Source organism: Lepisosteus oculatus, chromosome 27 (genome assembly GCF_040954835.1).
Source record: "Lepisosteus oculatus isolate fLepOcu1 chromosome 27, fLepOcu1.hap2, whole genome shotgun sequence".
Lineage (NCBI taxonomy): Eukaryota > Metazoa > Chordata > Actinopteri > Semionotiformes > Lepisosteidae > Lepisosteus > Lepisosteus oculatus.
The window spans coordinates 10,749,186-10,776,753 of record NC_090722.1 but is presented as its reverse complement, the minus strand read 5'-3'; the positions used below and the strand labels follow the sequence as shown (position 1 = coordinate 10,776,753).

At 53.0% G+C, this 27,568-nt stretch overlaps 3 protein-coding genes across 8 annotated transcripts; 1 reads left to right on the top strand and 2 right to left on the bottom strand.

Moving 5' to 3' along the window:
* Positions 1–782: 782 nt before the first annotated feature.
* spaca6 (sperm acrosome associated 6) lies at positions 783–17,149 on the top strand. 6 transcript variants are annotated; one of them, XM_069185365.1, is made up of 8 exons: positions 783–1,203; positions 1,504–1,590; positions 2,736–2,888; positions 3,272–3,295; positions 3,739–3,816; positions 4,212–4,472; positions 13,673–13,732; positions 17,090–17,149. In XM_069185365.1, exons 1-8 carry the CDS (start codon positions 978–980, stop codon positions 17,140–17,142), a joined length of 942 nt encoding a protein of 313 aa, XP_069041466.1. In that variant the 5' UTR covers positions 783–977; the 3' UTR covers positions 17,143–17,149. The 6 variants fall into 6 exon arrangements, with proteins under 6 accessions (XP_069041466.1, XP_069041468.1, XP_069041469.1 ...); XM_069185362.1 differs by lacking the exons at positions 13,673–13,732; positions 17,090–17,149 and adding exons at positions 5,239–5,455; positions 5,811–6,006 and having other exon boundaries at positions 800–1,203; XM_069185363.1 differs by lacking the exons at positions 13,673–13,732; positions 17,090–17,149 and adding exons at positions 5,239–5,455; positions 5,814–6,006 and having other exon boundaries at positions 806–1,203.
* Positions 13,081–21,857, bottom strand: has1 (hyaluronan synthase 1). Its single transcript, XM_069185329.1, has 5 exons — positions 21,721–21,857; positions 17,108–17,798; positions 16,037–16,262; positions 15,574–15,706; positions 13,081–15,025 (listed from the first exon to the last, which is right to left on the bottom strand). The coding sequence occupies exons 2-5, from the start codon at positions 17,750–17,752 to the stop codon at positions 14,350–14,352; spliced, it is 1,680 nt and encodes a 559-aa protein (XP_069041430.1). The 5' UTR covers positions 17,753–17,798; positions 21,721–21,857; the 3' UTR covers positions 13,081–14,349.
* Positions 21,858–24,701: 2,844 nt separating this feature from the next.
* On the bottom strand, positions 24,702–27,325 carry LOC102694184 (trypsin-3-like). Its single transcript, XM_069185377.1, has 5 exons — positions 27,174–27,325; positions 26,730–26,889; positions 25,961–26,214; positions 25,031–25,167; positions 24,702–24,902 (listed from the first exon to the last, which is right to left on the bottom strand). The coding sequence occupies exons 1-5, from the start codon at positions 27,211–27,213 to the stop codon at positions 24,753–24,755; spliced, it is 741 nt and encodes a 246-aa protein (XP_069041478.1). The 5' UTR covers positions 27,214–27,325; the 3' UTR covers positions 24,702–24,752.
* Positions 27,326–27,568: the final 243 nt, after the last annotated feature.

The window sequence follows — 27,568 nt, the reverse complement described above, 5'->3', positions numbered from 1 at the left end:
GCCCCTGCTCGCCTCCTCCTTCATTTCCACCTCTCTCTCTCTCCTGCTCCTCCTCCCTGTCCCCCGTTCCCGAAGCCCGCTGAGCCCCCCGCTCCCCTCTGCTCCTCCGACGCGCTCCGCTCCGCGGCAGGCTGGTGCATTCTGGGTCAGAGCGAGAGCGAGAGCGAGACAAGGGCGAAGGGAGGAGACAGGGAGGCGCGATGGGAGGTTCACTCAGCGGGACAGCGGGACAGCGGGACAGCTAACAGGACAGCTAACAGGACAGGGGGACAGCTAACAGGACAGCTAACAGGACAGCAGGACAGCTAACAGGACAGTGGGACAGCTCACAGGACAGCGGAACAGCTAACAGGACAGTAGGGGCAGGACAGTTTAACAGTAAAGGACAGCAGGACAATAGGATAGTTTTAATATTGGGACAGAGGCCTGCATCCGCTTCCAGAATTCTTGGAAAATTCTTCCATGATTCATGTAAGTTACTTTTTTTCAGGGACATAAGAGATGACATCTTTTATTTGTGTGCCTGACTGCAAATCAGCTCTTCTTAAGGAAACAGAGAGCTGGCGCAGGGTCCATGGCACCAGCACAGTGAGACTCGTTCCCTTCTTCCTTTCGAATTCAGAGCTAGTCCGATCGGCCCCTCTTCCTCCTCTTGATTTCCATAGGGGGTTTCGGTTACCTGTGGCATAGTTCGTCTGCTCAGTTTGGAAAAAAACCTTTTCAAAAAACAACATCGGAAACGGCACAGAAGTTCTCTCCCCCCTCGCAGGTGGTGACCTCATCTGAGACATCTGGGGGTGTGAGGTGATGGGAACTCCTTTGTGATGTCACCGCAAGGGGCTGATGTCACACAGGTTGCCGGGCAACCACAGCAACAGCAGTGAAAACACAAGGGGGTGGTGGGGCAGATCTGAGTTGAGTTTTCCGAAGTTTACATTTTGACTTCCGCCTGTCCGGAGCATCTCCCGACCGCGTCGATGGCCGGACCGGGGAGAGGCGCCGGCGCGCTGAGCACCGTCTGGCTCTGCCTCTTGCTTGCTGGTCCCTCTGCCGGCTGCTTCACCTGTCTGGTAGAGACCGGCGTGGGACAGCGCCTGTGTTGGGGCTACGTCCTGCCCAACAGCATCCGGAGCATGGACGCCTGCTACAGGACCCTGGAGAGGATTTTCGGGGACGAGAGGGTGATCGAGGCCGGGAGAGTGGGTGAGTGATTCCCCGGAATCACAGGGGAGGGGAGCCAATCCGTCCCATCCAGCCCTTTGGCCAGCTGATCCCGGGATGCCATCCTGACGTATCGTGAAAGAAGCCGAGAGCAGGGCAGGCCAGGGAACAGCAGCGTCTCCACTTGCTGCCATCTCGGCTCCGGGCCATAAGGAGACAGTGAGCCAAGATACGGAGGGCTCTTAGGGACAAGCGTTTCTTTCCATTCAGATAAGGAGATGGATGGTAAATGAAATCTTTAATCACAGGGAAGCCTTTGGGCGTGTGTGCTGTTTCCCATAGGTGGAGGCTACGAGCAGCAGCTGAAGGAGATCATGTATGAAGTGATCAGGCCTGTTTTGCAGGAGTTTGACCTCAAGAGGCATGATGGTACAGTATCCTCACACCTGCAGCCCTGTACCTCATCCTCACACCTGCAGCCCTGTACCTGTTTCCTCACACCTGGAGCGCTGTACCTGTATCCCCACACCTGCAGCCCTGTAACTCATCCTCACACCTGCAGCCCTGTACTTGTATCCTCCAACCTGCAGCCCTGTACCTGTTTCCTCACACCTGCAGCCCTGTACCTCATCCTCACACCTGCAGCCCTGTACCTGTTTCCTCACACCTGCAGCCCTGTACCTCATCCTCACACCTGCAGCGCTGTACCTGTATCCTCACACCTGCAGCCCTGTACCTCATCCTCACACCTGCAGCGCTGTACCTGTATCCTCACACCTGTAGCCCTATAACTCATCTTCATACTTACAGCCCTGTACCTCATCCTCACACCTGCAGTCCTGTACCTGTATCCTCACACCTGTAGCCCTATAACTCATCTTCATACTTACAGCCCTGTACCTCATCCTCACACCTGCAGTCCTGTACCTGTATCCTCACACCTGCAGCCCTGTACCTGTATCCTCACACCTGTAGCCCTATACCTCATCCTCATACTTATAACCCTGTACCTGTATCCTCACACCTGCAGTCCTGTACCTGTATCCTCACACCTGCAGCCCTGTACCTGTTTCCTCACACCTGCAGCCCTGTACCTGTATCCTCACACCTGTAGCCCTATACCTCATCCTCATACTTATAACCCTGTACCTGTTTCCTCACACCTGCAGCCCTGTACCTGTTTCCTCACACCTGCAGCCCTGTACCTGTATCCTCACACCTGTAGCCCTATACCTCATCCTCATACTTATAACCCTGTACCTGTATCCTCACACCTGCAGCCCTGTACCTGTTTCCTCACACCTGCAGTTTCATTCCTACATGCTCCCCCCCCCCCAGACCAATCCAGTCCATAACATCCTCTGTGAACTCGCCTCACCTCCAGCCTTGACAGGCAGTAAGTCAGGATGCTCCTGCTCCCTGTGCTCCCTGTGCTGGAGTGTTGACATTCCCTGGAAGCAGGAGGGACACTGCAGTGGCTCCCCGGGGCAGAGAGCAGAGGGGACACAGGGTGGGGGTGGGGGGCTCATTCTGACTCCCTCAGGAGCCTCTCCTTGCTCGCTTGTGTCCCTCAGCCTCTGTGTACGAGACGAGGCTGCAGCTCGCCGCAGAGGACTTCACGAGGGAGGCCGCCAAGCTGCCCCGCGGTGAGAGAGTGGCCGTCTCTTCCTCTCTTCCCTTCCCTCCTTCCTGTCTTCCCTCTCTCCTGCACTTCCTGTCCTGTGGAGGTGTGTTGTGTCCAGGGGTGTCCCTGTCGTGTGGAGGTGTGTTGTGTCCAGGGGTGTCCCTGTCGTGTGGAGGTGTGTTGTGTCCAGGGGTGTCCCTGTCGTGTGGAGGTGTGTTGTGTCCAGGGGTGTCCCTGTCTTGTGGAGGTGTGTTGTGTCCAGGGGTGTCCCTGTCGTGTGGAGGTGTGTTGTGTCCAGGGGTGTCCCTGTCATGTGGAGGTGTGTTGTGTCCAGGGGTGTCCCTGTCTTGTGGAGGTGTGTTGTGTCCTCCCCTTGTGCTGGGCAGGAGGGGGTTCCTGGTTCGAATCCTGATTAAGGGAGAGGGGCGAGGGGGGTCAGACCATCCACATAAATTCGTAATAATTGGTCCTTCTTGTCGTTTTCAGCTTCCGACTGCATTCCTCCCTGCGGTGAGTAACCTCTCCCTGGGTCAGCTCTCAGGGACACACTGTAAGCAGCAGTAGTGGGACTGCAGCAGGGGCCAGATGATGTCACTGGAGCTGGATGATGACATCGTTGCTAGTGTCAGATGATGTCACTGGCGCCAGAACACATCCTTTTAGCCAGATGCCTTTAGCCCTCTGACTGCTGGAGAATACTGAAGTGGGGTGGGGGGGGGTAAGGGGAGTGGGGCAACTTCAAATTCACAATCCAGACCAGTCAGTGACGTCGCCCTGCTCCCCGAGCTAGACCTCTCTGCAGTGTACTCTTTACATCGATATGTCCTCTGACAGTCAAGCGCCGGGGTTTGAAAACTGCTTCATCAAACTTTTCTTGGACATTGTCTGTCAGAGACCCTTGTTGCGGTCAGTCCCACCCCTCAAGCCCGGTGGTTTTCTCTCGGATCTGGCAGGGTTCCAGGCTCGAGGCGCCGTCTACAGCTGCGTGACCTGCCAGTACGCCAGCTGCGGCCTCCCCCTGGACTGTCCCGGTGAGCGGGCGACGAGGAGGGACACGGACTGGCAGCATGAGGAGGACTCTGGGCTGCTGGAGAGACCGCCTGCTGGGTGGCCAGACAGACGGACAGAGAGAGAGATACACAGGAAGATGGACAGGCTGACACACAGTTGGACACACAGATGGACAGGCTGACACACAGTTGGACAGGCTGACACACAGATGGACACACAGATGGACAGAGAGATGGACAGGCTGACACACAGTTGGACAGAGAGATGGACAGGCTGACACACAGATGTACATACTGACACACAGATGGACAGAGAGATGGACAGGCTGACACACAGATGGACAGAAGGATGGACAGGCTGACACACAGTTGGACACACAGATGGACAGGCTGACAGGGGCGTGTTTGTCCTGCAGTGAAGGAGCTGGCTGTGCCGGAGAGGAACCGGACTGTCCTGCGCTGTGAGGTGGGCTTCTCCCTGCCCCAGGACCTACAGATCTCCTGGAAGTTCGCCCGGCAGGTGAGGACTCAGAACACAGAGCAGTTTGAAGAGCTGACTCTGGGCACTGACCGGATCTACGCCATCCCCTCCACCCGGCCCGCCCAGGAGGGCACCTACCTGTGTGAGATCTTCACCCAGGAGCGCTCCATCGCAAGAGTCTACTACCACCTCACAGGTACAGCCCCACCTGCCCCAGGAGCTCATCCCCAGAGTCTACTGCCCCACCTGCCCCAGGAGCTCATCCGCAGAGTCTACTGCCGCACCTGCCCCAGGAGCACATCCCCAGAGTCTCCTGCCCCACCTGCCCCAGGAGCACATCCCCAGAGTCTACTGCCCCACCTGCCCCAGGAGCTCATCCCCAGAGTCTACTGCCCCACCTGCCCCAGGAGCTCATCCCCAGAGTCTACTGCCCCACCTGCCCCAGGAGCTCATCCCCAGAGTCTACTGCCCCACCTGCCCCAGGAGCTCATCCCCAGAGTCTCCTTCCCCACCTGCCCCAAGAGCTCATCCCCAGAGTCTCCTTCCCCACCTGCCCCAAGAGCTCATCCCCAGAGTCTACTGCCCCACCTGCCCCAGGAGCTCATCCCTAGAGTCTACTGCCCCACCTGCCCCAGGAGCTCATCCCCAGAGTCTACTGCCCCACCTGCCCCAGGAGCTCATCCCTAGAGTCTACTGCCCCACCTGCCCCAGGAGCTCATCCCCAGAGTCTACTGCCCCACCTGCCCCAGGAGCTCATCCCCAGAGTCTACTGCCCCACCTGCCCCAGGAGCTCCATCGTGAGAGTCACAGCTACAGCCCCACCTGCCCCAGGTCCTGCAGGTGTTCCAGGTTCGATTAAGGGTTACAGCTCACCCGTCGGGGTGCCCCGCTCAGGGATCTGGACTCGGGGCCCCGGGCCAGTGTCTCTCCTGAGCCCCACCCTGGTCTCTCTCCTGTCCCAGTGCTGTCCCAGGACCCGGGCGGCCCGGCGGAGCTGCAGCGGGTCTTCGACACGGCTCTGCTCTCCCCGGCCCAGTCCGAGGGGCCCCCCCCTCCCCCAGCTCTGCGCCCCCCGGGGCCCACAGAGGGCCTCCTGTCCGCCCTCCTGCACCACACCTCCCCTCCACTGCTCACAGCCTGCCTGTCCATGATGGTCCTGCTGCTGCTGGTGTCACTGGGGTGAGGGGCTCCCACACACTGACACACACAGTGACACACACTGTCACTGACACACACAGTGACACACACACACTGACAGTCTCAGATACAGTATAGACACAGAAACACTTGAAGACATAGACAATTACAGATACAAGTATAGATACTGATACAGACACACAGACACACCTACAGACACAGAAACAGATGGGGACACAGATATAATGACACAAACACAGTTATAGTCACAGACACAGACATAACACAAACACACAGACAGGCACAAGAGTCTGAGTAAATGTGTGGGTATCAGCAGTGTGTGTTTGTGCATGAACAGTGACCTTTGAACCCCCCGTGTCCTGCTCTGTGTGTCCAGCAGGTTTGTATACTGGTGGTCAACTCAGAGAGGAGGGAGGAAGCTAGACTGGCCTCGTGGAGCGGCGAGGCACGTGGAGAGAGGGGGAGGTTAGAAGGAGACCCGGGGGTCCCCAACACGAGCTCAGCAATCCGCGTCTCCTTATTGGGCCAGCATGTGCGTGCGCTACACAATAAAAGAACTGGGCGGAGCTTTTCATGCAGGCGTGCAGTTTTTTGTACTCGCCGGCAGAGGGCGCGCTTACCCCATAAGAGGTTGTCCACCGCAGGCCGCACGTCTATCTCCGCCACGCCCCCGGACTGCGCGCCTGGGTCGGTCTGGCGGACAGGCCGACACCGAGGCTCCCACATGGAGTGAGGGCCCCGTCAGGGCGTGTGGTGGTGGGAGAGGAAAGAGACCAAAACGTTTGGGTTAAAACCCTTGGCAAAACAACAGCTCCTCCGCAGAAGTCGTTTTTATCCATTTATCCTAAAAATGACATACAACTTGAGTTGTGGTTATTGTGCCGCAACGTGTTATAGACGTGTGGCTCTGAACATTGTGTCACTGAAATTGTGTTTAGTCGGATGAAACGAGTTAAAATCATAATGACGGCGGCGGCGTTGAAGTAAAAGAGCTTTGTCAACCCTTCTTTCATCCTGCTCCGCTGCTGTAACCCGTGACCTCACGGCTGGGCCGAGCCGCACGGATTTTGGGGGTGCTCCGGGGACGGGGCGCTGCCTGATCGGTGCTTTATTGGGTTTTGACCAGACGCCACGACAGGTAAGACATTGCCGGAAAAATGCAGCTCAGAAAAAAATACCCCACAGAGGTCTGGGAGGGTTCAGCCTCAGCGCTTCGTGGCCTTCCACGACCTGAAAGTCGGGCCGGTAAGAAAAGTTTCCGAATCTGAGCTCCGGACCCGGCGGGTCAGCAAAGCCGCAAACAACTGCTTTTTAAAAACTGAACTCCTTCGCCATAGTACCTGAATCATCATTCATCACAGGGATGCATCTCACGCATCGTCGGACAGACATGTGTGAAACCAACCATTTTATGTATGCAATTCAAGAAGAATCCACGCACGCCTGCTGTGTAATAGTTTTAAAACGTAAGAACATCAGACTAGTCAACGCGGGTGGGGTAATATTGTTGTAAGATCATGGAAACTTGCTGAGTGGTTTTTTTTTTCTGTGAAAGAAAATGTTTATACGGCACAGGAGCTTCTCAACTCAAGAGCTGATCTCGGGCTCCTGCGGGGTTCAAGCAGTCTGTCGGCCAGACTCCGGTTAGAGCCGGCCCTTGGTTTGGGGGAACTAGGAGACGGTCTAGAGCCCCGAGGTCCCCAGGGGGCCTCAATGTGCAACACAGCATTTTTTTTATCTGCCCGATCAAATGAGCCAAAACTTCCTTCCAGTGTCTCTTTCTGGTGCTGTTCTTACTGCTGTGCTACTCTAGGCTGCTGAAGTTCGTTAGTTACAAATGATGCGATGATTACTTGTGAATGTAAGTGTAGCAGTTTATTTCATTGTCGGTTTAGTAACTGGCTCCCATCTTCTCCTTAAGATGACAACATCAGCGAGGTTTCAGCTGCTGCTGCTCAAGACGCTGCTCGTTCAATTTCGGAAAATAGTAAATGTTGTGAAAATCGTTTTTTTTCCCCCATCTTTAATCTATGCCAGAAAACATTACAAGGGCTCTTTCACTTGTGACGCACGCTGTGTTGTAATGGTTTGAATCGAAGTCAAGTATCTGCAAATGGTAAACACCCGTCGTCCTCCGCATAGATGATGTTTTGAGATAAGCGACCTCAGAACGGGTTCGCCGGCTCGAGCCGCTGTAATGACGTGTTCGTATTTCGCTTGGCTTGGGGTCAATCAGATCCGCCTTTTCCTCGACAAGTGGACCGACACTGGAGCTGTTTCACTTGACGTTCTCAGACTCACATTTCACCTGATCACCTTCACTGTTAAATCTTTGTGAAATGCGTGCTTCTCGTTCTTGGTTGTGACTTATTTATTATGTGTTCTGCAAAGCGGGTTAATCCAAGTTTCGAGTTGTGGAATTCTTTGAATTAAGTGTTCTAAATATGATCATAAGTTGGGGGTGAGGGCTGATGATAGTACATTCTGCGCAAATCCGTGGTCTGGAGAGACATAGCCCTTTCCAAGATGTCGCTGAGTGCCCCCCTGGCCAGCCCCGATTCAAGCTGCTCCGTCTTATAGAAGCCGCCCCGGGTCTCTGTCTCTGTGATCTTGGGGTGTGTGACGGTCCTGTTGTTGCTCAGATCCGGGACGTGGTCTGTTCTCCTAGACGGACCGATGCATACCCGTGCCGTTCGCCCCATGTCTCACATTTGGGAGGCGGAGGAGAGACGAGGGGCTGTGGATATTTAGACCCCCGGTTGCGTGTTCGAATCCCAGGTGGGGCAGTGGTGCTGTGCTCTCGAGATAGGTCACTCGGGTCTCTCCAGTCCGGTGTCCTTCTGTGTAAACGGGTCTGTCGGTTACCACTGTGAAAGAGAATTCGTTCTCTTCTTATCCTCACGGGTTAAATCTAAAATATCGCGACGGACTGGTGACCCGTCGGGTCAGATGAATGGATATCCCAGAATCCACTCGTCTCGGCAAGAGCATTTTCACCAAAAAAGAAAAACTACGTAGAATTCAGGGAGCATCAGGTTCTAGTTTGCCTATAGATCGAGGTGCAGAATAAAAATGACTAAAGACATGAAAAATAAACTCATGTAACTTGATGGAACTCGTATTTGTGTAAACGAATAATTGCGCGCGAGTCCACTGTGAGCGTCTATACGTGACAGTGAATGTTGTAACATTTTATTGCTAAAATATATTTGAAGCAGATTTAATTTAAACTGAAGGAAACCCTCTGGATAAACTATTTCTCGTTTCCAACGCTGTGATCTCACAATTTCGGAGCAGCAGTAGTGATACGGGCCGTGCCCACCAGGTGGCGCTGCTAACGCTTGGAAACCTGCCCGTCAAACCTGCGCGTATCTGCATTCACTTCTGACGTGATTAATTAACAACACATTATTGCGCCGTGAGTCTCATCGATGATTTGTTTTCCAGCGAAATAACATTTGGTAGGGCAAATCTAAAAATAAACTATTCTACATAGAAGCATATTTTAAAACAGTCACACCCGAAGAAGGCTCCACGGCCGAAACGTTGTGTTTTTTTCTTTTTTCCGCAGGGAATAAACCTATTGTTCCTTTGCAGCCTACGCATGCTGACGCAGCTGCACACCTGAACTGTTTTAAACCAGGTTGCTTTGCCCTGTCCCTGTCGCCTTTCTGTGTCTCCTGGTGAAGTGTATTCATAATAACCCCTGCGGAAAGTGCGCTCATTGTCCACGTGGGGAAGCGCGATGCTTTCATTTCATCAGACAAATAAACCGGCTCTCGCTGGTGTCAGAGAAGAGTAGTTTTATTTAGATGTGTTAAACGAGTATCTCTCAATAAAGCTTGTGGAGATTAAAAAAAAAACTTTTGTTTTTGTTACAGATAGACACAATGATGGTTTTGAACGCGCTCGCCAGTGGGAAGTAATTCATAATATCACCCGAGACTCATAATTCCAATGAATGGTCTGAGCCGTGTGCCCTGTTTGCACAAAGAGTTGCAGGAGGCTGGGACAGGCTGCCCGGTTATTTTCTGAAGCGCCCTGTTCGGACAGACCCTGCAGCCTGTCACCCGCCCGGTCCCTCCATTCCGACAGAGTCGACTTTGCGCGCTGCCCTGCCGCTCCTTCGATCGTGCAGAGCAGGAAATTCCGCCAGATCGGTTAGTTTCTCATTGTGCACAAATACAATTAAACGCTTATTTGCATGTATGCTCCGACCCAGAGACATGAAGGAAATACCAGCCTTAAACATTGAACTGCAGCAAAAAGAGAGATCACTTCATTAGCCATATAGTCATATATTGCTTCGAATATTGAATAATAATTGATTATATAATATGTAATTTATTGTAGATATCTTTATTTTAAAATATATTTTAATAATATATATATTATAGAAATGACATCAATTATAAAATAAAGATGTATACAGTATATTGCATAGTCTATCATGAAATGTATTATTATTATGATTATTATTGACGTTGTTGTTGTTGTTGTTGGGGGTTGCCTGTTCAGGCTGTTCTGGACGCGGTCGCGGGTCCGAGGCTCGAGGTCGCCGTTTCTTCCCGCGTGTCCACGGGAACCTCCTTGCGCGAGCTTGAAGAGGGCTGTTTAAAAACCCCGAGGTCTCTGTTGCTAAATATAGGCGCACGAGTCAGGGCGGCGGGCCTCTCTCTCGCAGACTCGCTCATGCGGGGTGTTCCCGGGTTTGGGCTCGTCGTCAGGGCAACCAAACCGCGCGCCAAGCTGTCCCGTCCATCATCTATTTATTTTTTAATTGAAAAGAAAACACACAGCGCAGCTGAGCTTCTCCCGGGATCGACGCGGGCAGGTGACGGCACCGGCCGCAGAGAGAGGACGGCGGGACGGGAGTTTGTGTTGGACCGGCACCAGCACTGTCCTGAACTCCTGGAGGTACACAGCCCACACGCCTCCCTGAATAGATGAGGCTATGAATAAGGCGTCGAGCTATTTTCGGATTTACGCAGTGCTTTAATGGAATTATGTACAGTATTATGGTATTATGGTGACGGCTGTATGGTGTTTTCATCGCATTGTCAAAAACAATTAGCCAACAGCTGTATCGCCCTGTCCTCCCTGTGAGACTCCTGGGAAAGCTGTTACTGCTGGAGGAGGTGTTAGAGGGGCCAGCAGGGGGCGCTCACCCAGCAGTCAGAGCTGGTGTGTGGGGAGCGGACTGGAGCGTCATCCAGGTGGGGGTACACACTGGTGGGGGTGGAGGGGATCCCCATGACCTGTAAAGTGCTTTGAGTGGAGTGTCCAGAAAGTGAGGAACTTGTAAATCCCCCTTGTTTCTCCGGTTCGTGTCGTGTCCTGAGAGCTTCTCAAAGAGCTCTTCAAATACAGGAGAAGAAGGTCTCGGTGCCAGGTGCCAGTCTCCAGTCTCTGGGAGTTTCACCTGTAACGGTCTGCGATATTGTCGCCGCCGCTGACCGACAGGCTACATGCACACTGTTGAAACAACATTTAAGACGCGTTGTAACTGTTTCCTACTTTAATATGTTCTTTTGCTGGTACATGTAAGTCAGCATGGGGTTTTAGGAAATGCCTACAATGGGGGGCAAAGCTACATTCAGGGGTTCATGCTACATTCGGCAGCACAACGCTGGTCCTGACCAGATACTTCCACCTCTGTGTCTGTTTTACCCATGTGTCCACGGCTGTCCTTCCCTGTTCAACTGACCGGAAACTCGTGTCCAATGTGAACTCGATGGGCTCTGCCCTCTGACTCACTGTGCGTCACCCTGGCGCATTACTGAGCCTCCTCACCCAGCGGCTGCTACATGAGCCTTCGTCACGCTGACCCTACAGTGCACACAAACTGGAGCACAGCTGGTCCAGTGGTTCAGGTCCAGTCCTGTTAGTCCAGGAGGACAGCTGGTCCAGTGGTTCAGGTCCAGTGCTGTTACATCAGGTGGCCAGCTGGTCCAGTGGTTCAGGTCCAGTCCCGTTACACCAGGAGGACAGCTGGTCCAGTCCTGTTAGTCCAGGAGGACAGCAGGTCTAGTGGTTCAGGTCCAGTCCTGTTACACCAGGAGGACAGCCGGTCCAGTGGTTCAGGTCCAGTCCTGTTACACCAGAAGGACAGCTGGTCCAGTGGTTCAGGTCCAGTCTTGTTAGTCCAGGAGGACAGCTGGTCCAGTGGTTCAGGTCCAGTCCTGTTACACCAGGAGGACAGCTGGTCCGGTGGTTCAGGTCCAGTGCTGTTACACCAGGTGGCCAGCTGGTCCAGTGGTTCAGGTCCAGTCCTGTTACACCGGGAGGACAGCTGGTCCAGTGGTTCAGGTCCAGTGCTGTTACACCAGGTGGCCAGCTGGTCCAGTGGTTCAGGTCCAGTCCTGTTAGACCAGGAGGACAGCTGGTCCAGTGGTTCAGGTCCAGTGCTGTTACACCAGGAGGACAGCTGGTCCGGTGGTTCAGGTCCAGTGCTGTTACACCAGGTGGCCAGCTGGTCCAGTGGTTCAGGTCCAGTCCTGTTAGACCAGGAGGACAGCTGGTCCAGTGGTTCAGGTCCAGTCCTGTTACACCAGGAGGACAGCTGGTCCGGTGGTTCAGGTCCAGTGCTGTTACACCAGGTGGCCAGCTGGTCCAGTGGTTCAGGTCCAGTCCTGTTACACCGGGAGGACAGCTGGTCCAGTGGTTCAGGTCCAGTGCTGTTACACCAGGTGGCCAGCTGGTCCAGTGGTTCAGGTCCAGTCCTGTTAGACCAGGAGGACAGCTGGTCCAGTGGTTCAGGTCCAGTGCTGTTACACCAGGTGGCCAGCTGGTCCAGTGGTTCAGGTCCAGTCCTGTTACACCGGGAGGACAGCTGGTCCAGTGGTTCAGGTCCAGTCCTGTTACACCGGGAGGACAGCTGGTCCAGTGGTTCAGGTCCAGTCTTGTTACACCAGGGGGACAGCTGGTCCAGTGGTTCAGGTCCAGTCCTGTTACACCAGGAGGACAGCTGGTCCAGTGGTTCAGGTCCAGTCCTGTTACAGTAAAGGCACGTGTGTCACGTGTCTCGGAGAGCATGAGACGCAGCAGTGTTGAGACACACAACCCCCCACTCCAGCGCCTCAACACACACCCATCGCCTCTGATCCGAATTCCCGGACGGGCCCTCCCACTCCGATGAGCACACGGCTGTCTGCTGGCGGAGACGTACCCTCAGCTGCAACCCGTGGGGCAACCGTAATCACATCCAGGCGGAAGACCGAGTCCTGCCCGCTTCCTGCCTGGAGCTTCCCCTGGGATTAGGAGTAATACGCTGTAAGGCTCTGAGACGGGTGGGGACTCTGATGAGTGAGCTTCACTCGGCGGAGGATTCGTCACCCAGCAGAGCTCCTGCCGTTGAGTCTCTGTTCTGAGATAAACTGCTGAAGCACGATCTGGTGCAGGTCTGACAGACTCTCTCTCCTGGTGTAACAGGACCGGACCTGAACCACTGGACCTGCTGTCCTCCTGGTCTAACAGGACTGGACCTGAACCACTGGACCTGCTGTCCTCCTGGTGTAACAGGACTGGACCTGAACCACTGGACCGGCTGTCCTCCTGGTGTAACAGGACCGGACCTGAACCACCGGACCAGTCACCCTTCATATAGAATAAAGACACTCCATTTCTTTTTCTTAAAAATACTTCAGTTTTATTTTATGTGTATAGAGATATGTAACAAAAAACACAAACATAAAATACCACAATGACACAGACCGCGATGGTTGTAAACATCCCAGAATAAATAATGTTAGAAGAATCCTGTTGACCCACAGAAAGCAGACATTGAAAATAAATACAAGATCAGAGACTCCTCTTCCTCACAGTGGGTCTGGGCTGTGAGGTCTCCTCGGAGCTGGAGAAGGAGCTGTGGCGTCTCACTCCTTTAAGACCGAGGCTCAGTGGGAGCGATTCTGAACACGTCTGCCAGACTCGAGACCTCGATTGGAATCTCAACTGAAATAATACCATCACACTGGAAATAACAAGCCCCCAGTTTCCCAGTAACAGAATCATCGGAAGTCTTGAAATGCAAGAAGTAATATATTTCTTGTGTCTTCCTGAGAAGATGATATCGCTGGAATCTGAATGAGCAAAATGTTCTAGATCGTCTGTCTAGTCTAAGTTCCTGGTTCTGCAGTGTTGTAAACCACAAACACCGTTGAAAACTTTCCTCAACATAAAAAATCTGTTCATTTGTTTTTAAAAACCTGTCTCTAACTTCATTGCTTTGTTTTTCAGCTGGGATCTGCTATGTTCCCCTTGTGGAGAAGAATCAGTGCTCAGTAATCTTTGAACGAGGTATGACGTGACTTCCATCAAACTCTATTGTCTTTCAGTATTCACACCAGCAATAAACCGATTGCACCTTCAACAAGAACAACATTTCCTTCTGTGTAAATCTCTTAATTGCTGGTGCTATGAGATACAGCATTTCTTCTGTGTAAATCCTTCTGTGAATTGCTAGTACAATAACAAATAAATATCAGTAAACAATATTTTCTGCAACACAGATTGTTATAAATATCTGAATATATTAATTGATCTCTCTGCTCGGTGGACCTGTCCTGTGGTTCAGTGTTTTCTTGCCGAGTGGAACAAAAGGGGGGTCGATTGTGATGGGGGGGCTGTTTTTGTAGTGATTTATCTGTGCTTCACTGGCGCATGTAGCCCCAAAGATCGCCCCCCCATAGAGGCTTGGGGAGACCACAGTGTCCATGCCCCGCCCACACCACGCCCACTCAGCAGGTTCCCATGGATACGCTGAGAGGAGCCATCAGGGCTCAGTCCCGCCCCTTAATCGGGGAGAGACCTGCAGTGTCACATGGTGCGGATTGAACCCGCGCCCCCCGTTTAAAACAGCGACGCACAGGACGGACCGAAGAAATTTGTGGGCTCAGGAACGGAACGCGCCGCCCCTACACCGTCACGTCGTAGGACATGGACCTCCGCCGGCAGCACCTCCGGAACCAGACCCAGTAGAGCAGCAGCATGGCGGCCCAGTAGCAGACGTAGGCGACCGAGCCGTAGATCAGGAACGGGACCTCGGCGAGCTTGGGCTGCGAGCTCCAGTCGCAGCGGCTCTCGCGGTAGATGGTGTAGCACAGCCCGGCCAGCAGGGCGGCGCCCCACACGGACAGCGGCAGCAGGGGCATGTAGTTGCCCACCAGCTTGCGCCTCCCGGAGGTGCCCCAGCTGCTCTTGGTCATGGTGAGGATGGCGAAGTACTTGGCGGGCAGCAGGCTGGTCATGTAGAGCATGGCGTAGAGAGACATGAAGACCATGACGCCGTTCTTGCGCAGCAGGCAGGCGTACAGCGACTTGGCCAGCCCGATGACCTGGATGCAGATCAGGACCCAGAGGATGTGCCACAGGCTGCCCGAGTAGAACAGCTTGATGACGGTCGCCGTGACGAAGAAGGGGAAGACGCCGGCCACGATGGACTCGTAGGTCATCCAGAGGTGGTGCTTGTGCCACCAGAGGGCGTTGTAGAGCCACTCGCGGAAGTAGGACTTGGTCCAGCGGGTCTGCTGGTTCAGCCAGCGCAGGAACTGGGCCGGCGTCTCGGTGTAGCACCGGGACCGGGCGGTGTACCTGTGGGCCGAGGGGGAAGGGTCAGGAGGAAGTGGACCAGCGCAAAGCCACGCGGATGGAGGGGAGCTACCTAGGCGATCAGTCAGCGATCACTACATGTGATCTGTAGGGAAGCCTCCCCATACTCCACTAATACTGTTCCAGGTACTCAAAATCCTCAAAGGCAAACTTCATCAGAGTCAACAATACAGCACTACGAGGAACTATGAGAACTGAGAACAGGAGGCGCTTCTTTACACAAAGGGTGGTGGGAGTGGGGAGCGAGCTGCACAGGCATGTGGTTGGCTTTTCTCAACACAGCTGGGCAAGAACAAAAGGATTGTCATGTTCAGAGCTGGTGAAAGAACAGCATCTCTTGAGAGATACCGGTCTTGTGTGCAGGATATTCTCAGTGTACAATTTGTTGTACATAGTGTTCTTTATGGAGCATGACTGATACAGATTTCTGTCTTCTACTATCTTTGACGCGGATGAAAGAGGGGAAGATCAAGGATCAGGGGAGACTGCTGTGTCTGAGACTGCAGGGTGTGAGGAGAGCGGTGTCTTACTTTGTGGCGTAGCCCAAGCTGAGCATACGGTTGGTGAGGTGTCTGTCGTCCCCAAAGGTGCAGTGTGTCCCCAGGAACTTCTGATTGTACCAGGACTCCAGGAACTGCTGGAGCAGATCATTCCTGTAGAGACCTGCAGAGAGAGAGAGGGGTTAATACAGACACACTGACTGGACACTCCAGTACATTAACACTGCACTGAGAGAGAGAGGGGTTAATACAGACACACTGACTGGACACTCCAGTACATGAACACTGCACTGAGAGAGAGAGGGGTTAATACACACACACTGACTGGACACTCCAGTACATTAACACTGCACTGAGAGAGAGAGGGGTTCATACAGACACACTGACTGGACACTCCAGTACATTAACACTGCACTGAGAGAGAGAGGGGTTAATACAGACACACTGACTGGACACTCCAGTACATGAACACTGCCCTGAGAGAGAGCCTCACCCAGCGGCCCGCTGATGCAGGACACACAGTTGAAGAAGGACTGGCAGGAGCGCTCGATGTTGAAAGCCATCCAGTAGCGCAGGCTGCTCATGAAGCTGATGTAGGAGTCGTGCAGGTTGAGGATGCGCACGTCTCCGCCCACCGCCCCACAGCGCTCGTCCGACTCCAGCACCTTCACCAGCTCCAGCGTGGCCAGAGGGTCCAGCTTGGTGTCCGAGTCGCACACCTGGGAGGACACACTCCTGTTGATACGAGCACTGGTCCCATTGGGCTCCACTGCACTGTGCTGTTACCCTGATCTCACTGGGCTCTACTGCACTGCACTGTGCTTTTACCCTGATCTCACTGGGCTCTACTGCACTCTACTGTGCTTTTACCCTGATCTCACTGGGCTTTACTGCACTCTACTGTGCTGTTACCCTGATCTCACTGGGCTCTACTGCACTGCACTGTGCTTTTACCCTGATCTCACTGGGCTCTACTGCACTGCACTGTGCTTTTACCCTGATCTCACTGGGCTTTACTGCACTCTACTGTGCTGTTACCCTGATCTCACTGGGCTCTACTCCACTGGACTGTGCTGTTACCCTGATTTCACTGTGATGTACTGTGCTGCACTGTGCTGTTACCCTGATCTCACTGGGCTCTACTGCACTGCACTGTGCTTTTACCCTGATCTCACTGGGCTCTACTGCACTCTACTGTGCTTTTACCCTGATCTCACTGGGCTTTACTGCACTGCACTGTGCTTTTACCCTGATCTCACTGGGCTTTACTGCACTCTACTGTGCTTTTACCCTGATCTCACTGGGCTCTACTCCACTGGACTGTGCTGTTACCCTGATTTCACTGTGATGTACTGTGCTGCACTGTGCTGTTACCCTGATCTCACTGTGATGTACTGTGCTGCCCTGTGCTGTTACCCTGATCTCACTGTGATTTCCTGCACTCTACTGTGTTTTCACCCTGATCTCACTGTGATTTCCTGCACTCTACTGTGTTTTCACCCTGATCTCACTGTGATGGACTGTGCTGCCCTGTGCTCTCCTGCAGTGGGAGTGCTGCTCTCACCTGGACGTAGTCCACCGAGCTGCCCAGCGCCTTGAAGGCCGTGTACATGACCTCTCTCTTCCCGCCCCACTTCTGCATGACGCACACGAACGGCCGGCTCTGGATCAGCGCCTCCACCTCCTCCCGCTGGGGGTCCCCCTCCCCGCCCGCGGCCGCTCGCGGGTCCCAGGAGTGGTAGTTGTTCTGCCACACGTAGCAGCCCGGGTCCTTGTCCCGGAAGACCTCCTGGAACATGTCCATCATGTAGCGGTCATCCGGCGAGTTGCCGTCCACCACCATGATGACCCGCAGCTTGCTTTGGGGGTAGCACAGGCTGCGCACGGACAGCAGGCACTCGCGCAGGTAGGTGGGGTCCTCCTGGTAGGCGGAGATGGTCAGCGCCACCGACCTCCTGTAGCTGCAGGCCAGGCTGCGGCGCCTCATCCTGCGGTGCTCGGCGAAGGCGAAGGTGCTCTGCACCAGGATGTGCAGCCCCAGGAGCACCCCGTACACCCCGAAGGACACCACGCTGTAGGGGGCGCTGGCCAGCCGGGTCCCCGCCACGTAGGCGTAGATCAGGCCGCCCAGCACCAGCAGGGCGAAGGCCAGCGTCACGCAGATCCGCGCCACGCCGTACAGCCTCCGCAGCAGCTGCTTGGACTCCATGGGCTCGAGCGGCGTCCGTCTGTCCGTCTGTCCGTCCGCACTGAGGCTGCAAGAGAGCGGGACAGGGGGACAGGAGAGTCCGGTCAGCAGCGGCCAGGATACTCCAGAGGAGGAGGGAGGGATGAGGGGAGGACAGGAGGAGGGAAGAGAGGAAGATGGGGGACCTGCTAACAGTCATTCTCTCCCTCTCTCTCAGCCTCTTGGGGATATTAGTAACCAGTCACACGCCAGACTGGCCCGTCAGGAGGTGGAAACTGTGAGCATGTTTCACGTTTCTTTCCAGGACTGCATTCCACAGGGCACGTCTGCACCTTCCCAGCAGCCCCGCACTCCCTGACACAAGGTACTGTACTACCGCTCTGTGCTTTTACCCTGATCTCACTGGGCTTTACTGCGCGGTACTGTGCTTTTACCCTGATCTCACTGTGATTTACTACACTGTGCACTTAGATGAGTGTTGTAGGAGTGGAAAACGGACAGAATATTTATTTATAAATATATTATTACATAAATAATATTTATTTATACATCGGTCCGGTTAAGCTGATGAAGTCATTTAGTTTTGTCAAGAGATTCCAGAGAAGCTCTTCCCAGGTGTGACTGAATAATCGTGTAAGAATAGAACGTGTTCTCTTGAATGACATGATCTCATGATTACGAGACATTCAAGATCACCGGCCTGTTAAACACCCTAGATGACAATGTGTGCAGAAGCAGCTGCAGTAGAAGATCCCAGGAGCTCAGCTGCAGCTGCGGGTGTGGGGTCAGTGTCCAGCGCGCAGGGCTGGCTTTCCACTGGGCTCAGTCCGAGCGAAGTGTTGCCGTTCGTGCCCAGTGGGAACAGCCATGAGGACACTCACACTCCTTCAACAAGAACGAGCGTCTGCCCAGAATCCACTCCACTGCTCACACCCGAGAGGCAGCTCATGACAGCGCTGGTTCTTGCTGGATGCTCTGTCAGGATGTTCCCCTCCCCGAATCACATCCCCGGCCTCCTAACTGGTCAAAGCGTTTGCATCTACCTGCTCCGCTCGTAATGGGATGTGCAAACCAGGAACCTGTGTGTCCACAAGAGCTGTCAGGTCCTGATGATGCAGGTCCAGTCAGTGTGTCTGCAGTGTGTCCGGTCCTGACGATGTAGGTCCAGTCCGTGTGTCTGCAGTGTGTCCGGTCCTGACGATGCAGGTCCAGTCCGTGTGTCTGCAGCGTGTCCGGTCCTTGTGGTGGCTCTGGAGGTCCAGTCCATACATTGTTTTAAACGGACGGTAATGAGCTGCCTGAGGTGATTGAGAGCCCAGGACAGGGAGTGGGGGCTCTGCTGCACTCTGGGAAGGTCAGATATCGCCCAGTTTCTACCCCCACCCGGATGTTGGACGAGTACCACACGCTCGGGTCTCGGGGTCCCGACCGCAGTCAGAGCGACACAACACGGATCACCCGGCCGGGATAAACGATGGATTCCGGTCATTATGTAACTGGGGGAGCACACGGGTGGGAGAACCTGTTTCTGCGGGCGCGACTGCCGAGGAGCTCCGTACTATGGAATTTAATTACTACTGACTTACTAAGTCGGATTTCTGAGATACCATAGCGCGTTTTTTTTTTAACTCCCTGGCGGAAACGGGCTTCCATACCGTACTGCTGTAGGACACACGCGAGATTCACGGATCGTGATTCACTGTGGCATCGAAGGGTGTTGAGAAATTCACACCACACCCCCACTCCCTTCAGCAGAATCTTCGCGACAGCGCAATACAGAAATGTATATATATATACTAATACATCTCTCGCTTTTACTTCGTGCCGCGTGGGTGACGTGGGGAGAGCGGACACGAGTGCGCGGTTACCCGGCCCTTCTCCGGGTGTTGAACCCTTCGTTAAACTGCTACACGTACGAGTCGGATCGGGACTCGCAGAGAGAAGGGTTTGGCGGCGGCGGGCGGGCCGCGGTTCCCGGAGGTACCTGCAGGGGGCGCTCTCGCTGGAGCGGCGCAGGCGCAGTCCTGTTTTCTTTCAAAGCTCCGGGGCGCCGTCGAGCACGTCGCGCGGAGGCGCGCGCGGACCCACGGCTTCCCCGGGCCGGTGTTACAACGGAGAGGAGGGGGTGGATCACGTGATCGGGAAATTGTTTATTTTTAATAGCATACTGGAATATATTATCACACTGCAGTAAACTGTTGTATAAACTATAGAACACTGTAACACACTATAGTAAACTGTAATACACTATAGCTGTAGTAAACTACTGTCCACTGTAATACAATTTAACACACTTCGATAAACTGTGCTATAAACTGTAGTATACTGAAGTGTATACTTTAATATATTATAATACACTATATTAAACTCGTATATACTGTAATACACTATAACATACTGTATTAAACTGGTATATAATTTGCTATAAAACACTGTATATGCTGTAATACAGTATAACATACTGTATTAAACTGGTATATAATATACTATAACATGCTGTAATACACTATAACATACTGTATTAAACTGGTATATAATATGCTATAACACTGCTATAACACACTGTATATGCTTTAATACACTATCGCTCTGCAGTACACAATTACATGCTGAGACAACATCAGTTCAGCCTTTGCATTTAAATAAACTCCAAATAATAAAAGGCGCCTCATTTCGTCAAAGTCAACACAGGAAACACTGAGCCGCCAGCGAGCACGCTCCTCGAGCCGCTCGCTGGTCAGGCCAGTGCTCCGCTGTTTGTGTCCGAGCGCGAAGGCAGGAGAGCCGGGGGAGTATTTCTGGCTCTAGGAGCCGAGTCAGGGATGGCAGGTGACACAGCAGATAGATGGCTGCCTCCTTCTTGGGGTGCTGTGTGTGTGGAGTCTGCATGTTCTCCCTGTGCTCGTGTGGCTTTCGCCCAGGTGCTCCGGTTTCCTCCCACAGTCTAACGACATGCTGGTGGGTTCACTGGCTTCTGGGAAAACTGGCTGCTGGTGTGAGTGTGTGTGTCTGTGTGTGCCCTGTGATGGACTGGTGTCCTGGCCAGGGTGTGTGTGTGTGCGTCCTGTGATGGACTGGTGTCCTGGCCAGGGTGTGTGTGTGTGTGCGTCCTGTGATGGACTGGTGTCCTGTCCAGGGTGTGTGTGTGTGTCCTGTGATGGACTGGTGTCCTGTCCAGGGTGTGTGTGTGTGTGCGTCCTGTGATGGACTGGTGTCCTGTCCAGGGTGTGTGTGTGTGTCCTGTGATGGACTGGTGTCCTGGCCAGGGTGTGTATGTGTGTGTCCTGTGATGGACTGGTGTCCTGTCCAGGGTGACCCTGAGCTGTATACAGTGGTTAAGAACTGGACAGATTTGTGTTGGATATTTGTGAACGGCTTTCTTTCTGTCAGTTTGTATCCTATGGGCGATCCCTATTAAATGGGACGACACTTTCATCCAAAACAAGGTTTATGGGAACCCTTTATACAGCTGGGAATTTTAATTGGACAGTCAGGGTGACACACTGTGCTCAAGATACTGGTTCACTCAGGATTTGAACCCACAACCTCCCAGCCAGTCTGGAACCCTGACCACAGCCTCACACAGGCTCAGCTGTAGGCTCTAGACATCGCATTCGTCTGTAGTTTTAGCCTTTACTATTGTACAGAAATAAACTGTTTACTTTATAATGTCTAGCAGATAGAGTATGTATAATTTAATATACAAATACATATGCTCTCTATATACGTAGCGTATATGTCCTACCACTATAATAAATATATATCAAATACAACATCTAATAATAAACGTTTTATATAGCACCTTGAAAACCTCAAAACGTTTTAAAATACATGAAATTATAAAGCTAATAATCTGTACCAGATTCGCTAAATGTAGCGCATACACAGTAGATATGAAGATCTGCATAACCACGCGTGTACACCCCGTATAAGAAAATGAGTGTTTTCGTTCCTTTCTGAATGTTAATCATGAGTTGAAATTCACTTACTTTCAGATGCTGTAGGCTGTTCGTCCTCTCCTCTCTCTCTCTCTCTCTCTTCTCCTCCTCCTCTCTGGGTCTCTTCTCTCTATCCTCGCAGTCCAACACTGCGCCTCTATTATACCGACACGCCTAGTGTCTCCTCTCCAATCGCGCCCCTCGGCGTCTCTATTCTAGACAATAAGCCCGAGCTAAAATGCAATTTTAATCAGCTTGACGTAATAAAAAGTGGGAACGGCTAAATACATTTTTATATACCTACTAAAATAAACCCGATGTTAATTTTAGTTAGCTGCTTGAATATCAAGGGTCATTTGTTAAGAAATCATCGCTCGCATTTATTATTTATAATAACGATACGGCAGGAACAGGCCAGCGATACGAGGGGTGGGCTCTCTGGGGCAGGAGCGCTTCTGTTTTCCCGCATAAATTATCATTAAATTACCAGCCGTTTCTCGAAAGACGCCCGGCTTTGGCATGTTCCAGTCTCCCACCGCCCTTCGTGTAAAGTACCGCCTCGAGTCGTCGGTGTTAAGTGCAGCTCCCCTGTAAAGGAATCCGAGGGAAACCGTGTCGGATCCCGGAGAATCCATAGGGATGCAAAGCGGACCGCGGGGGTCTTTCTGGGATCCCAATTCCCCAACCCCACTCCCGGGGCACTGCGGGCGGGTGACCCGAAGGACAGTCGGGAATCGGGGGAGACGGGACAGGCTCTCGCTCTCGCTGGTGGTCGGGATGAGTGTTGTGTTGCTTTGTAAAACCTGGATATAAAAGCAGAATATCCCGCATTGCTTTCCTTGAACAACCTGAACTAGTCTGCTGTGGGATAGCGAGGTAAAAACACAGTACAGTGCAGTAAAGCCCAGTTAGATCATGGTAAAAGCACAGTACAGTGCAATAAAACCCAGTGAGATCAGGGTAAAAACACAGTACAGTGGAATAAAGAGGTCATGGTAATATTACTGTATAGTGCAGTATAACCTACTGTATGCTGATATAGTGTCGCAATGTGAAGATAAATTCAAATGCTTAAGTGTTTAATACGTTGTAGGCACTACACCTTGTTAAATAGCTGTTGTATCACCTGTGGGTAATCTTTGGAAATTAAAAGCGCTGTATATATGCAAGGAAAAGTCTGCTGAAACAGTGATGAGTGTCCCCGGAACAGGAGATCTACAGTGGGCTTTTCTTACGCGTGTCGTGGATTTCTATATACATCTATCTGTAGTCCTGGGGGGTCAATAATCTCAAATGGGAATTCTTTTCAAACGATCTCTGGTTCACAATCCATGACATGTCTCTTTAGCACATATCATTTATCCAGGGAAACGATGCCCGCGGCTGTAATCGCAGAATTACACCAACTGACCCCCGCACCGAATAGTCCTGGTCCTGTAGGGCCGGTCAGTGTGTCCGCAGTGTCTCTGAGCCACCTCTGCCCTTAATGACCTAGTTGTCGTCGGCTCAGCTGTCTCCAGCGGCTGGTGATTCAGAGGCACCTGGACAACCCTGCCGATTCTGAACCTGCTCCAATTTCAAGTGCGAACGAAAGCAAATAGAAAGCTGTAGCTCCCCCTAGTGTCTCTGTAGCAGAACATACACAAGCTGGAACTCCGGCGGGCTGAAGGAAACTGCGATCTCTAACCCCGAACTCGAATCGGGACACAGTTGGTTAAAGACAGCAGCCTGCCCGTTTCTGTGAGTTCCAAACACTGAAGTGTGCTAAATCTTAAGACTCCTACAGTGAGATCAGTTGCTGTGTAAAACCTGGATATAAAAGCAGAATATCCCGCATTGCTTTCCTTGAACAACCTGAACTAGTCTGCTGTGGGATACCGAGGTAAAAGCACAGTACTATGCAGCAAAGCCCAGTGAGATCAGGGTAAAAGCTCAGTACAGTGCAGTGAAGCCCAGTGAGATCAGGGTAAAAGCACAGTACAGTGCAGCAAAGCCCAGTGAGATCAGGGTAAAAGCACAGTACAGTGCAGTGAAGCCCAGTGAGATCAGGGTAAAAGCACAGTACAGTGCAGTAAATCACAGTGAGATCAGTGCTTGTTGTGCTGAATACACAGGATTCACTGAGCTGTAGAAATACATTGGTTGTCAACAACGAGGAGCTCACTGTTGGCAGAGACTCTTCTCCGAACAGTCAAGCAGGAAATTCCAGTATGAACAGGCTCGTCTCCATTCGGTCCTGATTATCGGGGCGATTCATGGGAAGAATATGCTCAATGCTCTGTCTCGTGGGGGGCGTCACTGTTCTAGTCAAACCCAGAAGGGCTTCTCCCGAAGGCTCTCCTTGCCCGACTCCCCTCGCGAGTACCCCACATTCCAGGAGGAGTGTGTGCATGGAAGGGCGTGAGCCTGCGCAGGGTGGGGCCCGCGAGACCAGCGGGCCAGAAAGGTTGTGTCAGCGGGGTGTTACACACAGGTGTGTCCAGAACAATCGCGACACTAGGACAGCACTGCATAACAGCAGTGGGACTGTCACTCCACGCCTGTGCTCTCACTGATCGCACCCGTTCCTTTCCAGTTGATTTGTGTGGCACTGAGCAGCCCTCCAGGATCGAAAGCTCTTGACAAAACTAAACGACTTCATCAGCTTAACAGGACCAATGTAAACACTGGTCTCATAAAAGACCTATAAATATTCTTTCATACCGAACACACCAATTTCCACTCCTACAACACTCATCTCAGTGCACAGTGTAGTAAAGCATGGTGAGATCAGGGTAAAAGCACAGTGCAGTGCAGTAAAGCCCAGTGAGATCAGGGTAAAAGCACAGTGCAGTGCTTTAAAACACAGTGAGATCAGGGTAAAAGCACAGTGCAGTGCAGAAAATCACAGTGAGATCAGGGTAAAAGCGCAGTACAGGGCAGTAAAGCCCAGTGAGATCAGGGTAAAGTAAAGTATTCACTGTAGTGACAGCTCTCAGGCTCACAGACACAGCAGTACTGAACAGAGCGGACTCAGACACAGAAGAGCTTGGTTTACACTTTATTTCTCTTTGTGTCTCTTTGTCTTTCTCTCAGGGTTTCCTTCAGTAGGACGACATGGTGCTCCTGATCCAGGAGACATAGTTGCACACCTTGGCGTAGACACCTGGCTTGTTCTTCTGGGCACAGCCATATCCCCAGGACACCACACCCTGGAGCTGACCACTACAGACCACTGGACCCCCAGAGTCACCCTGAGAGAGAGAGAGGGGTTAATACAGACACACTGACTGGACACTCCAGGACATTAATAGTGCACTGAGAGAGAGAGGGCAGGGTTACTTCACTGTATTGAGTAAATAGTTGTTTATTATTGTGTTACCTGGCATGAGTCCTTGCCTCCTTCCAAGAATCCAGCACAGAACATGTTGCTGGTGATCTGGCCAGGATAGGCGCTGGAGCAGGCACTGCTACTGAGGATGGGGGCGTTCAGACACTGCAGGCGGTCGGGGTAGTTACCTGCAGGCGTCCAGGAGACACAGCCAGCAGAATTTAGTGCCGATATAAACTGGTCGATCAGTGTTTTGATTGTGCAGTCAGTTTTCTCAGTCTTTGTATCACTCAGGGTGTCAGTGAGCCGCTGGGTGTGTCAGTCAGGAGCTGTGTCGGTCAGTCAGTGTGTCGATCAGGGAGGTGGTCTGGTCAGCGTGTCAGTTGCTCGGACAGAGTGTCAGTCAGTCAGATTGTGTCCGGGGGGGAGTCAGTGTGAGAGGCAGTCAGGCGGTATCACAGTCAGGGTGTCAGGTAGCTCGTCAGTCAGACGGTGTGTCAGGTGGTTATTCAGAGTGTCACGGTGTCAGTGTGTCAGGGTTTCGGAGTATTAGTTGGGGTTTCAGAATGTCAGTGTATCACAGTGTCAGGCGGGGTGTCTGGGTGTCAGGCGGGGTGTCTGGGTGTCACGTGGGGTGTCGGGGTGTCACGTGGGGTTTCAGGCAGGTCTTTGGGGTGTCAGTGTGTCACAGTGTCAGGCAGGGTGCCGGGGTGTCAGGTGGGGTGCCGTGGTGACGGGGTGTTGGGGTGTCAGTGTGTCACAGTGTCAGGCGGGGTGCCGGGGTGTCAGGCGGGGTGCCGGGGTGTCAGGTGGGGTGCCAGGGTGACAGGGTGTTGGGGTGTCAGTGTGTCACGGTGTCAGGCAGGGTGTCTGGGTGTCAGGTGGGGTGCCGGGGTGACAGGGTGTCAGTGTGTCACGGTGTCAGGCAGGGTGTCTGGGTGTCAGGTGGGGTGCCGGGGTGCCGGGGTGCCCTGTACTCACTGCCGCTGCTCAGCGTGTTGCCCCAGCCGGAGATGAGGCACTGGGTGCCAGTGCCCGCGCAGCTGGTGGGCAGGGCCACCGTGTTCACATAGCTGTTGAGGGTGGCAGCTCTCTCCAGCTTGATCAGCATGATGTCGTTGTTCAGGGTGTTGCTGTTGAAGCTGGGGTGGCGGATGACACGAGAGGAGGAGATCACCTGCTCACTGCCCTCGTTCACAGCAAGGTTGTGCTCACCCAGACGCACCTGGATACGCCTGAGAGAGAGAGGGGTTAATACAGACACACTGTCTGGACACTCCAGTACATTAACACTGCACTGAGAGAGAGGGGGGTTAATACAGACACACTGACTGGACACTCCAGTACATTAACACTGCACTGAGAGAGAGAGGGGTTAATACAGACACACTGACTGGACACTCCAGTACATTAACACTGCACTGAGAGAGAGAGGGGTTCATACAGACACACTGACTGGACACTCCAGTACATTAACACTGCACTGAGAGAGAGGGGGGTTAATACAGACACACTGACTGGACACTCCAGTACATGAACACTGCACTGAGAGAGAGGGGGGTTAATACAGACACACTGACTGGACACTCCAGTACATGAACACTGCACTGAGAGAGAGAGGGGTTCATACAGACACACTGACTGGACACTCCAGTACATTAACACTGCACTGAGAGAGAGAGGGGTTAATACAGACACACTGACTGGACACTCCAGTACATGAACACTGCACTGAGAGAGAGACACTCACGATTTGTAGCAGTGCGCAGCCGACACCACCCACTGGCTGGAGATGAGGGAGCCCCCGCAGAAGTGATACCCAGCGTTCAGAGACACCTGATAGGGGGCCGAGTTCTTCCGGCATTCGTACCCCCCGACAATCTTGTCATCGTCATCCACTGGGGTGGCGACTGTGAGACAGAGAAAGCAGGGGAAGGAGGGCAGGACAGGGGCAGACAGAGAGTCAGAGCCAGAGGCACTGAGAGACTGCAGGCACACAGCAGTTACAAACACAGGTAGCCCTATTAACTATTCACACTGAAATAGTACTGTTACAGCATCTCTCTCTCCACAGGAGGAGTCTGTCTGCAGCTGCACTCTCCTATACACCATGAGGGCTGTCCAGCAGCAGGTGTGTCTGTGCCTCTGCCCCTCTCAGGAGATTCACTCGCTAATCCGCAGTCCGGTGTCTCACCTGCTGCTCCGCACAGGGCGAGGAGGACGAGGAGTTTCATGGCGGCTCAGTCTGCTCTGTCTGCTCTGAGCCTCGGCAGGCAGCCTGTCTATTTATACCCCTGGTCTGTGAGACCGGAGGACCCGGGGCTGCTTGGGAACCGACACCTGCAGCGTGGGTGGCGCTGACCCTGAGCGGGCATGATAACGGATCAGGCGGGACTCCCTGGGCCCCTGGGCCCAGCTGGGAGACACACAGGGGTCATTCTGCACCAGAAGCCCCTCTTGGGAGACACACAGGGGTCATTCTGCACCAGCAGCCCCAGCCGGGAGACACACAGCTGCCTCACTGCACACAGATCAGGGGGAGGAGAGAGGAACTGCAGCACCAGGTGGATTAGGACGGAACATTAGGAA

What these genes read in the sequence shown, in the direction of transcription:
- spaca6 (XM_069185362.1), top strand. Translation starts at nt 978, where the DNA reads ATGGCCGGACCGGGGAGAGGCGCCGGCGCGCTGAGCACCGTCTGGCTC. An exon ending in GATCGAGGCCGGGAGAGTGG is followed by an intron (nt 1,204 to 1,503) that starts GTGAGTGATTCC and finishes TGTTTCCCATAG; the next exon opens with GTGGAGGCTACGAGCAGCAG. An exon ending in CGACTGCATTCCTCCCTGCG is followed by an intron (nt 3,296 to 3,738) that starts GTGAGTAACCTC and finishes CGGATCTGGCAG; the next exon opens with GGTTCCAGGCTCGAGGCGCC.
- has1 (XM_069185329.1), bottom strand. Translation starts at nt 17,752, where the DNA reads ATGGAGTCCAAGCAGCTGCTGCGGAGGCTGTACGGCGTGGCGCGGATC. An exon ending in GCTCGGTGGACTACGTCCAG is followed by an intron (nt 16,263 to 17,107) that starts GTGAGAGCAGCA and finishes GTGTCCTCCCAG; the next exon opens with GTGTGCGACTCGGACACCAA. An exon ending in CTGCATCAGCGGGCCGCTGG is followed by an intron (nt 15,707 to 16,036) that starts GTGAGGCTCTCT and finishes CTCTCTCTGCAG; the next exon opens with GTCTCTACAGGAATGATCTG.
- LOC102694184 (XM_069185377.1), bottom strand. Translation starts at nt 27,213, where the DNA reads ATGAAACTCCTCGTCCTCCTCGCCCTGTGCGGAGCAGCAG. An exon ending in CGCCCTGTGCGGAGCAGCAG is followed by an intron (nt 26,890 to 27,173) that starts GTGAGACACCGG and finishes TCTGTCTCACAG; the next exon opens with TCGCCACCCCAGTGGATGAC. An exon ending in GAGGCAAGGACTCATGCCAG is followed by an intron (nt 24,903 to 25,030) that starts GTAACACAATAA and finishes TCTCTCTCTCAG; the next exon opens with GGTGACTCTGGGGGTCCAGT.